Source organism: Triticum urartu, chromosome 7 (genome assembly GCF_003073215.2).
Source record: "Triticum urartu cultivar G1812 chromosome 7, Tu2.1, whole genome shotgun sequence".
NCBI classification, from domain to species: Eukaryota; Viridiplantae; Streptophyta; class Magnoliopsida; order Poales; family Poaceae; genus Triticum; species Triticum urartu.
The window spans coordinates 662,088,567-662,099,660 of NC_053028.1; the positions used below are offsets into that span (position 1 = coordinate 662,088,567).

At 42.1% G+C, this 11,094-nt stretch overlaps 1 protein-coding gene across 1 annotated transcript; it reads right to left on the reverse strand.

The window, feature by feature from the left end:
• Positions 1 to 34: 34 nt before the first annotated feature.
• On the reverse strand, positions 35 to 2,350 carry LOC125518975. Its single transcript, XM_048683866.1, has 5 exons — positions 2,195 to 2,350; positions 1,371 to 1,452; positions 1,132 to 1,291; positions 726 to 786; positions 35 to 498 (listed from the first exon to the last, which is right to left on the reverse strand). Exons 2-5 carry the CDS (start codon positions 1,411 to 1,413, stop codon positions 319 to 321), a joined length of 444 nt encoding a protein of 147 aa, XP_048539823.1. The 5' UTR covers positions 1,414 to 1,452; positions 2,195 to 2,350; the 3' UTR covers positions 35 to 318.
• Positions 2,351 to 11,094: the final 8,744 nt, after the last annotated feature.

Consider the following 11,094-nt stretch of genomic DNA (forward strand, 5'->3'; position numbering starts at 1 on the left):
GCAGCTCATAACAGCCAATAACACATCCAGCACAGATTAACATGGCAATTATATAGAAACTAAAGAAATGCTGTCATTTCCATTAAACCTGAACAAAAACCTCAATTCTCAACAACAGAGTTTGACAAATTTATTTGCCAAAACTAGCCTCGCTGCCCGCAAAACTGAACGAAAAGATATATACACATAACTACCGATGACATGCCACAAAGAACCTCGAAAACGGGAAGCTTCCGAAGGTGATGACTTCCTATGTACAATTTTCCCTTGTTACAACTACAACTTCACAGCGAGGTCATGAAACTGATAAATGTAGCTTCAATCCTCTGTAGCAGCCCCTCCCCTTTTGTTGTAGCCAACGCGGTAGCCCCTGGTTGGTATAGGAATGCCGAGTGACTCATCAACGCTTTGTACTTTCCAAGCACAGAACTGCCTGTCATTGACAAGGGGATTGCTTGCACGAACTGGTGGAGATCCCATGAAGTATGGAGGAGAAGCCTGCAGATTGTCAAACCAACTGTTATTAAGAGGGACTTGGTTAAATAACAAGAAAATGTCAGACTGTTTGTTTAGCTGTGCTAACAATTTACTCCAGCACAGCTCAAAAGATAAAAAATGAAAAGAAAGTTCAATCCAAAATGAAATAGCCTATGACTGGAAAGTGCAAGCACATTTCACAAACATCAGAGAGGGAGAGAGAGGGAGAGAGAGAGAGAGAGACTAACCTTGCTCACCATAAAATCAGAGAGATCTTGTGCACTTTTAAAATCATACTCCCTGTACGGTCTGAATAAAGAAGAAGAAAAATCATGAGTCTTTTAATAAAGATCAAAATGTCAAAACTCAAAAGAAAAATCTGATCAACTTTGCAGATGTTTAAAAGCCCAATTAATTATGAAAATGTCATATCAGAGCAGAGTGTGTACTAGCTGTAAAATCATTGCATATTGTTTATATCCATCTAAAATACAAATGAGAAAAATCCTGATTGGGACAACTCTAGATGATCCAAATGATTTCAGGCAACAATATGCATTCAAAATAGTTAAATTTGGTAATTTCTTAGAAACATACAAGATGCAGAGTGTGAACCGTAGTAAAATCTAGTTGACCAAAGAATTGAAAAAACACCTGCTGCTTTTGCATGGAATTGGACATCTGATCACTCCATCCCTGCTTTCTGTGTTTTGGTAGGCTTCCATCATTTTTTCTGTCCTCTGCTTCTGTAGCTCTTTCTTTTCCTCCATCGTCCCATCACCACGGCGTTCGAGACCTCTTTGTAAGATGTAACCTATGCACAAACAGTCAGTCAGTCGCAGTTTGCTGTGCACAGAAACTATATTGGCAGATGGAAACCTTTGGTGGCTAACCTGATGAAGGATTCACGACACTCATCAGATGCTCCATCCCCATGTCAGAAAAAGGAAGGAAGATGCTTCACTCAACAAGGACCTGCACATTGATTGAAGTATTCCCCAATCATGAGTAGGAGTACATCAATCTTAAATAAAGATAAAGTATCTCTGCACAGTTTCATGCTTGCATTGAATGGCGAGAGCCCATCAAAGATCTCCCTAGTACTCATTTTACACGCCACTAGAAAAAACAAGTAATGAAATTCTTTGAGCATGTTGTGCACAATCGAGTTCTGATTCAGTAATTATGCTTCAATTATTCTGCAATAGAATAATAATTAATTGTGCCTCAGTTATTCTGCTTAAATTGTTCTGCATAACTACAACTGGTTCTGCCTCAGTTATTCTGCATAACTACAATTAGTTCCGCTTCAGCGAGCCAGCACAACAATCTCAGACTTTTCTTGTTGATAATAATATATCTGGTCTTGCCACAATCCATGTCGACATGCCACAGAGTCGTAAAATTCAACCGTCTTTTTCCCGGAAAGACTGGGAATTTTCATCGACTGATACGCATCTTAGCAAACATCTTCAGAAAGCAAGAAGTCTCGCAGCAAACCTTCCCCGCACAGACAGATTTAAACCCCCTATTATCGCCTAGCCGCCATCCCTACGGCGGAGCGGCCCAATCTCACGACGGCGGCGCAGCAAGCACGGCCACGACGGCGGAGAAGGGCACAATCTCGCTTCCTCCAAAGAACCCGCTAACCAGAGGCACGAGAGACGAAACCAAGAAGGAGAAGGAGGCGGGAGGAGGATAAGGGCCAAGAACTCACCTGAGCGCGTAGGCGGGGGCGAGACGTGGAGAACCGGCAGCGTCAGGCGGGCTGGCGGGCGGGCGCGAGCGGAGGGGAGGGGTCCGAGGGGAAAGCGACGGCCGCCGGAGAGGAGAGGAGGGCTTGGGTTCGGCTCGCTCGGGCCGAGGTATTTATCTGCCCCGAGGCGCACGGGACGGATGGACGGCTGGGATGCGAGGGCGGGGGATTTTTTTGCGGGGAGGGGAAGGGAAAGCCGCGGCGGTTTGGGTTTGGGCTGCGTTGCATCATGTGACGGTTGTTCGCGTCATGTGGCGCGCACGCGCCCCGAGGGTGGCGGCCGGTGCACGCGCCCCGAGGGAGGAGTGATGGGGTGCTCCGCGCCGAGCGCCACGTGCGTCTAACTTTTTCCCCCCTTGTGTGTGATATTTATATATACGTGCAATGAAGAAGGATCTATCTGCACCCTCCTGACGAAAAAACCAAAATAAATACTAAAAATTCTAATTTTTTTGTGTGTGGTAGATAAGTTTATGCATGAGGTACGCTCCAAATTTCAACTCATTTGGACATCTGAGTAACTCCCAGCAAAAAAGAAAAATTCAGGGTCTGTAAAAAGGTTTACTGTTCACACACTGTTCTGATCCGATTTTTTTTTTTGCTGGGAGCTACTCAAACGTCTAAATAAGTTGAAATTTGGAGCGAACCTCACGCACAATTTTTTTTGGATTTTTTTGAACGGGTGCAGATGAGCCTGGGCACCGAATTGGGTTTTCGATCTAAATATTCATGATTTGAACTGGGTTAACGGTGTTTAATTTTGGATTTGCTTCATGATTTGAACTAGGTCAACGGCTTTTCGGAATCAATTCTAAGGTGTTTAATATTGAGTTTGGTTTGTAATTTTGACTGGATCGACGATTTCTCAAATTAATCCACAACGACCAACCTAAAACACACCGGTCCCCATGTCCTCTCGCCACATAGAAAAAGAAAAGGAACACCAATATATGACACCGTAGCACCAACACGATACCTGCGGTCACCAGTGCAGTGCAAGAGACTTTCACATATAAGTATGAGTTGGTTGGTGAATACCATAGAATCGCACTATCAATAAAGTCCACCAAAACACGATATCACAAAAAGAACAAAGACACAGAGGCCATCTTCCCCACGTGTGAACACCAAAAAACAAACAAACATTATGAAATCCAACGACACCGACGACGCAATGAAGCGCGCTCAACCTTCTACTTTTAATCAAATGTACTATCTCACCGTGCTTCATAGGAAGATTTAAATCTATTCAAACATCTCGAAATAATACTATGTTTTTTCAACAATGGAGTAGTAGGCATGACATCCAACTTGTTGTTTCTCTTGTTCGCACGTTTTTAGAACCATATCGATACCTAATAATAAATGGGCTATTGCTCCTGGCGGTACGTCTCAGAAATTACCCTTAAAGTTGCAAAATATCGCCTACAACTGTCACCTATAAGTTTTTTTGGGAGACACAATGCCTCCTATAAGTGATAAAAAATGTTTTTATACAGACGAATACCCCACCCGGGCCGGCCAATGCAGTAGGGACCTCATATATCGCGCTCTGCGCGCTGGAGAAGACGTAGCGCCTGTTTGGGCCGACCCATGTCCGTGCAGCATTTTTACAAATTTCGTTTTTTATTTTTCTTTTATATTTTATTTTTTCTACTTTTAATAATTTGGGACTTCAAAAAAGTTTTGAAAATTAAAATATGAGATTTTTGAAATAAAATATTTAATAAACCATGAAATATTGGTGGATTCAAAAAGTCTTCACGATATTATAAAAAATTTTGCTTATTAAAAATGTTCAAAAATTTAAAACAAATATTTGGGAAATCAAAAAATATTCATGATTTTCTGAAACTTTGTGTATTAAAAAATGTTAATGAAGTTAAAGCAAAATTTTGCCAATTCAAAAAATGTTCACGAATGGGAAAATATTCAAAAAATTCAAAAACTGTTTGTGACTTACAAAATAGTTTAATCATTCATAAAATGTTCACTGATTCATTCTATATCTTTACCTAATAATAAAGCCCTTATCGCTTCTAGCGGTCCGTCCGAAAATATATTCCGGAAGTTGCTATAAATTACCCACTATGCCATCCATAATTGAAGAAAGTGATTCAATTTTTCAGATCAAAAGTCGCCGTCCAGCTTCGTTGTTTTATAGAGGTGAGATCGATATAAACCACACACCCACAAGCAGCAGAGTGGTTGATGCATAGCTCCTTTAACACATGTCCTCCCCCACGTATGCGTTCATGGGCCGGCTCATGGGCGGGGCTTCACTCCCCTATTTTTATTTCATTTCATTTTTTGTCTTTTCTTTTCTCATTTTGTTTTCTTTCTTCTTTAAATTAATTTGGGATTTTCAAATTTTAAAAGTTATGAGTTTTCAAAAAAAAGTTCGAGAACTCATAAAATATACGGAAATTCAAAATGTTTAGGAAATCATAAAAAATTTGAATATTCAAAAAATGTTGCTGGTTTTGCAAAACTGTTCGCAGATTATAAAAAATCATGATTTGGAAAAAATGGTTGAGAAATAAAATCATGTTCATGGTTTTGAAAAAATGATCGTGTATTCAAAACATAATCGGGAATCTGAAAAAAATGTCCATGAAATTTTAGAAAATGTTCACAAAAATAAATATTAAAAAAAATGTTTCTGCACAGGCATATTTGCTAATCTAATAATAAAGAGGCTATTCCTTATGGCGGTATATCATGAAAATTACCCCAGAAGTTGCAAAATATTGCCCACCAATGCCATGTATAAGTGATAAAACACGTTTTACAAGGGAGAATCCCCTGTCTGGGCCGGTCCATGCAGTAAGGACCTCCTATACCGCGCTTTGCGCGTTGGGAGAAGACGCAGATCGCCTGTTTGGGCCGGCCCATGTCCTACAGCCTGCTTTTTTAATTTTATTTTTCATTTTTCATTTTTCTTTTCCGATTTATTTTTTCTACTTTAAATAATTTGAGACTTGAAATAATTTAAGAATTTTTAAAAAGTGATTTTATAAATAAAGTATTGAATAAATCATAATTTTATTGTGGATTAAAAGATGTTCCTGACTTTGTAAAAATGTTTTCTTATTAAAAAATGTTCAAATATTTCTAAAAAATATTTGGGAAACAAAACATATTTATGATTTATTAAAATATTGTGTATTAAAAATGTTAATCAAATTGAATAAAATTTTAACAATTCAAAAAATATTCGTGAATGGAAAAATATCCTAAAAATTCAAAATCTGTTTGTGACTTACGAAATAGTTTATTCATTAATAAAATGTTCGTGCATTCAAAAAATGATCATGCATTTTAAAAAATATTCGTTAAATCAAAAAATGTTTGTGAATCAAGAAATTTGTTTAAGAAAATGTTCAAAATTTAAAAAATGTTTGCAAATAGTATAAAATGTTCATAAATTCAAAAAAATGTTCTTGATTTTAGAAAATGTTTGGTTTTTTAATAGTGTTCACAAATTTAAAAATATTTAAATTTCAAAGTTCATTAGTTTAAAATTGTTCATGATTTCATGAAATTTAGAGTGATAGTGTATCTCGGTGCTGCAACAAAATATGGTCATGGCCGTTGGAGATTGTGTTTATTCCCGTTGCAACGCACGTGTCCTTTGCTAGTCAATCAAATAGGCCTAGAATTAGCGAAATCACATCTAGACAAAAATAGTACTATTTTCTAAGTCTAAGCAACTTTCTTTTGTATAGTTGCTTAGAACCATAGTTTCATATATGTGTGTGGACAACATGTATCCGAAGTGAGTACTAAACAATAAACATGCATGTTGTGCCAAATTTTAAGGGTTCCAAAGCTTCGTGTCACCTGGGTTGTGTATTATGACACTATAGCTCCGTAGGAATGATAGACTACTCATATTAACAAAGGTGCAACTTCATTGCCTTATTAACTAGTACTCATCATCTTGTCATTGCTGCCGGTCCACCGCTTGTTCGCGTGGATCTACTTGGGGCACTTGCTCCTCAAGTACTTGCACTCCACCCTATCACCAAGTAGCCCTACCACCGGACTTGGAGCCTTCACTGGTTTATGGACGCGTCATGCGCACCAACGAGGCACGCAGTCGATGATCTTGACGGCGAGCTCATCGGCAAAGTGTCGCGGGACATGCATTGCCCCCGCCCCCTCGATTATGGTTTGGTGGTAGAGAGGTGTTCATGTCTAGCAACCATGGTAGGGCAGGGGCACTCCCCTACCCCTCACGACACCAGTGATTGTTTACATTGGAGTAATATATAGTATGTGGAAATTTTGTGAAGCGTCTCAACTCTCCCTTAGGAGAGCCCGCACGTATATATTAATATAACGAGGATTATCTTGTGAGAGCATACAAGCGCATGACTAGGAACATGACAGTTGGCGATTACCTTGGAGAGATAAGAGAGAATAAGAGATCTTCCTAACTGCTGCTAACTCCTTAACAGAATGACATATATGTGTGGGTGCACACCAAGATGTCTAACATCGTCCTTAATCACAACTTCATCAAGTCATCAAGTTGATGTTACACTTGAATTCTTGAAAGTTTCTCATGGGCGACGCTTTTGTAAAGCCATATGCAAGATGATGCTTTAAAGGAATAAATCTGATTTCTAACTATTTATTTGCAACTCATTCTCTGACAAAGTAAAAGTCTATTTCAATATGCTTAGTACGAGCATGAAAAACTGGATTAGCATACATGTAAGCTGCACCAAGATTATCGCACCAGAGACAAGGAGGTTGAGCTTGTGACACTCCAAGTTCTTTGAGTATAGGGCAAACCTCTATGCTTGACCTGAAAACAGTGGCTTGTTTCTTCGCACATCATTAAATTAAATTTGGTCCATAGAAGATGGCAAACCCACTTGTTGACTTTCTATCATCCAAGTAACCAGCACAATCTGCATCTGAAAAGGCAATAATGCGACTAGACGAAGATTTATTGAACGTCAAACCAACACATGAGGTGTTCTTCACATACCTTAGAATACATTTTGATGTTGTCCACTCAGCAATAGTGGGTGCATGAAGAAACTGACAAACTTTATCTACCGCAAAGGAAACATCAGAGTTAAATACTGAAGTGCACCAACTATACTTCTGTAACTGGTATTATCTTCCAGATCCAGGAGTTCTCCTTCTGTCAAAGACAACAATATAGTCATTGTTTGTAGCACATAATCACATTTGCATGTTGCTCGAGACCTTATTTGGTAATACAAATTATGTTCTTGATGTTTATGTCACTGTATGCACCAAACAAGCAGAACAATCCAATGGAAGAAGACATAATATTAATGGTTCGGCGCATTACATCCCTTTGAGCATGTCATGGAAATGTAGCACTATATACCAAGCAAATCCTAACGGTAGTAGTCCAAGAGAACCAATATATATGGTTCTTCCAATTCTAATCCCATCTTTGAGAGAAAACTACAAGTTTACACATATCCTAATTTTGATCCTATCTTTGGTATACCTGACTTCAATAGATAATTCAACATCAGCATCACAAGGGAGCGTGCCACCCTTTTGCATTTAAATCGGTTGAAACAATTGAACCTCTCCACAAACAAAATCTGCAAAGCACATTCAAACATTCTAGAGCATGCTCGCAATATAGAGCAATAAATGAACCGAAAGACGATAATAAAGGCCCTAACTTCGCACAATCTAAAAAATGCTCAATTCAATTTCTTGATACAAGTATGTTTGAATTAGAAGTTTCTATTATAACCAAGTCTGCAGCTCAAACAAAAATATTTTAGCATTACTGACCACTGTGTTTTTTACGTTCTGTAAGGTGTAGATCTGACTGAAGATACGCACCATGATTAGTACATAGTAGTAATTTTAAGTCCATCCATGCATAATGGATATTAAAGAGTTATCCTTTTCTAAATAGCGCGTATGCCACTACGCACACTGGATTTCATGGTACTAAATATTCAGAAAATAAATATATCATGACAGTCATAGTAACTAACTTAATGCAATGAACGTTGCAAAAGGAGAAAATGCTTCCTGCAGAATTTTAAATAGTCATATTAACTAATATATTTAAATTTCAAGAAGTGAACAACAATACCTCTTAGAATGACCGAACCTTAAAACTTTAACCCTAACCTTATCATTGCAAGATTAACATTATGCGCGATGAGAAAGAGCGGCACTTGCAATTAAGAAAACCAAATCAATTTTTGTGGCACCATAAAACTTGATTGACCTCAATTAAATCAACAACTAGTACAACACAATCTAAGCAGCGGAAATATTGTTTCCCTAAGGATTAGTGTCAAATTGATTTTCCCAAGGGTCGGAGGAGGCGCAAGCGGGGTGGAGAGGGGTGAATCGAGGGGATTTTATCACCGTATGTGCACGTTAGGGTTTCACCACGATGATGCTGCCCTTTTTATGTGTTGCGAACTGAAGTCTCCAAACTACCCCCAGCAAAGCACATGAATAATCCACCAATGCAATTGAAATTGAGCTTTTATCAGACGACGATCGACCCCAAGATCTAACGGCTCGAACGAAATCAGCCCGAGGTCCAACGGCTGGCATCACAGAGAATCTTTGATCGGACGGCCGACTGTCCCTGGGCTCTACGAGGCATCCCTTTCTTGCAGGTGTTTACTCCTGGGATATGCATCAGGTCATCGCGTCGATGGAGTAATGGATCTAAAAACAATGCAAGCGGAGTGATGCTTATAGTTATTTTTTTGGAACCAGATGCTTATAGGTAATTAACTGTATGGATTTGGTCGGATAATGGATGAAACATGCAATGCATAGTGCGCTGCTTCGCTTCACTTGAGATTGGACTCAGAGTGGGAGTACATGTCCGCGGACAGGACACCCCCAATGCCACTTCACTTAGCATAAAACCGCGACACTTATTATGAATCGGAGGAAGTATCCTTTATCTATCCTTCATTTGCGTGCTCAAACCATCGACGCATTTGATTGAACATATGACGCGCGACGACGGGCGGCGACCCTGGCCGGCCCTGAACAGAACAGCAGCGGCAGCACACGCCGAAAGCACGCACGAGGGCCAAACAAGCACGAAACACTCCCACACACAAGCCCGCATCACACACAGCGGCAGCACACTGAAGCATCCACGTACGACACACACACACACGCTCGTCCAGGAGCGCCGGGCAGCAGGCCGCACGGACACAGACTGCCCCATCTGGCAGTAATCCGCGAGGGCGTTGGCCGTGCCGCACGCACGTGAGGGCGGCGGGGTACACACACGGCCGGAGGGAGATCTCTGTTCGCGTGTCAACCCTGGCGTGGCTCCATGGCGTCAAATATGTGTTGAATATCCAAAGACGTGTTGAATATCCTAAGAACATCTCCAACAGCCGCGCAACGCGTCGCGCGCTAAAAACTCATTTGCCGCGCGTCCTTCGTCTGATTTGACGCGGCCGGCAGCACTGGCTTCAGCAGCCGCGCTAAAACTGAGCGCGCGCGTAGCTCCAGCGGCCGCGCTAAAATGCAGCGCACGCTAAACATTGCGTATATTTTTTTAATAAAACGATAAATAAAATTCATAGATCAAAACGACACATAGATATTTTACATAGTTCCATAGTATAGATCGATAAAAAACTACGGTGCAACGATTTTTTTTTAAAAACTACTCCCTCCGTCTCATAATGTAAGACGCTTTTTGACACTACACTAATGTCAAAAAATGTGTACTAAATAGTGCAACTACAGCCTACTCCCAGTCGTCATCATCATCTTCATCATCCTCGCTGGTCTGGTCCGAGGTATCGAGCCACATGTCTTCCCAACGGTCATCATTAGACGAAAAGATCGACTGCCCACCATTTTCAACGATTTCGCATTGCGATAACGCCAGGGCCTTCCGCCGACGCCTGTCCAACCGCTCTGCGCGGCGCCTTGCCATCTCCTCGCGACGCCTTGCCCAGAAGGCTTCCTCGTTGGCGACGTCCTCCGGGTGGCGTCGGCGCCACTCCACCATGGCCCACTCGTCCTCCTCGGAGACGAGGAGGCGGCGCTGCCGCCGAGCGTACTTCGCACGGTCCTGGTCCGTGATAAGACGAGGCGGAGGGGCGACGTCCTGCGTCTGCTAGCGCGTTTGGACATACTGGAAGTTCATCTGCTGGCGCGGCCTGTCTAGGCGCCACGCCACCGCGTCGTAGGCGCGTGCGGCCTCGTGCGAGATCTGGAACGTACCGAGGCCGAGCCGGACGTCGCCGGACCGAATCTCGGCAGAGTACCAGCAGCCCGACGCTCCTCGGCGGCGCGGCGGAATGGTGGCGCGTCGGTGGGCGAGGTGCTGGAGCGGCGAGGAGAGGAAACGGTGGACGCGCTGGAGCGGTGAAGAAGCTACGAGGCGCGCGTGACGCGTGACGAGCGACGCAATTTATAGGCACGCCGGAAGCGGCGCGCCAAAAATAGCGCGCGAGCTGCCGCCCTTTCCCGCGCGCACTTGTTTCCCACCATCGCTGAAGCGCGCGAAACCGTCCAGCGCGCGCTAAAAATCAAATTTACCGCGCGCGTCTTCTGACACGGCTGTTGGAGATGCTCTAAGCTCTACCACCTGCCTAAGATGCAGCAATGCGATGGAGGATCGTGATCACTTGTTCTTCACCTGTCCGGCAGCTCGCAGGATTTGGCGTGCAACGGGTATTAAACCACGATTCAACCCTACGGCTGATCTCTTCACCACCATGCTACCGGCGGCATTACCTTCTTCTGTTCGTTCCTTTATGCTTCTTCTCATTCTTTGGAAAATCTGGGAAGCTAGGAACAAGAAGGTTTTCCAAAGTTTGGAATTTGATGTCAAAACCTCTGTAAAA

What these genes read in the sequence shown, in the direction of transcription:
- LOC125518975 (XM_048683866.1), bottom strand. Translation starts at nt 1,413, where the DNA reads ATGGGGATGGAGCATCTGATGAGTGTCGTGAATCCTTCATCAG. An exon ending in TGTCGTGAATCCTTCATCAG is followed by an intron (nt 1,292 to 1,370) that starts GTTAGCCACCAA and finishes GTTTGTGCATAG; the next exon opens with GTTACATCTTACAAAGAGGT. An exon ending in CTGATTTTATGGTGAGCAAG is followed by an intron (nt 499 to 725) that starts GTTAGTCTCTCT and finishes GACAATCTGCAG; the next exon opens with GCTTCTCCTCCATACTTCAT.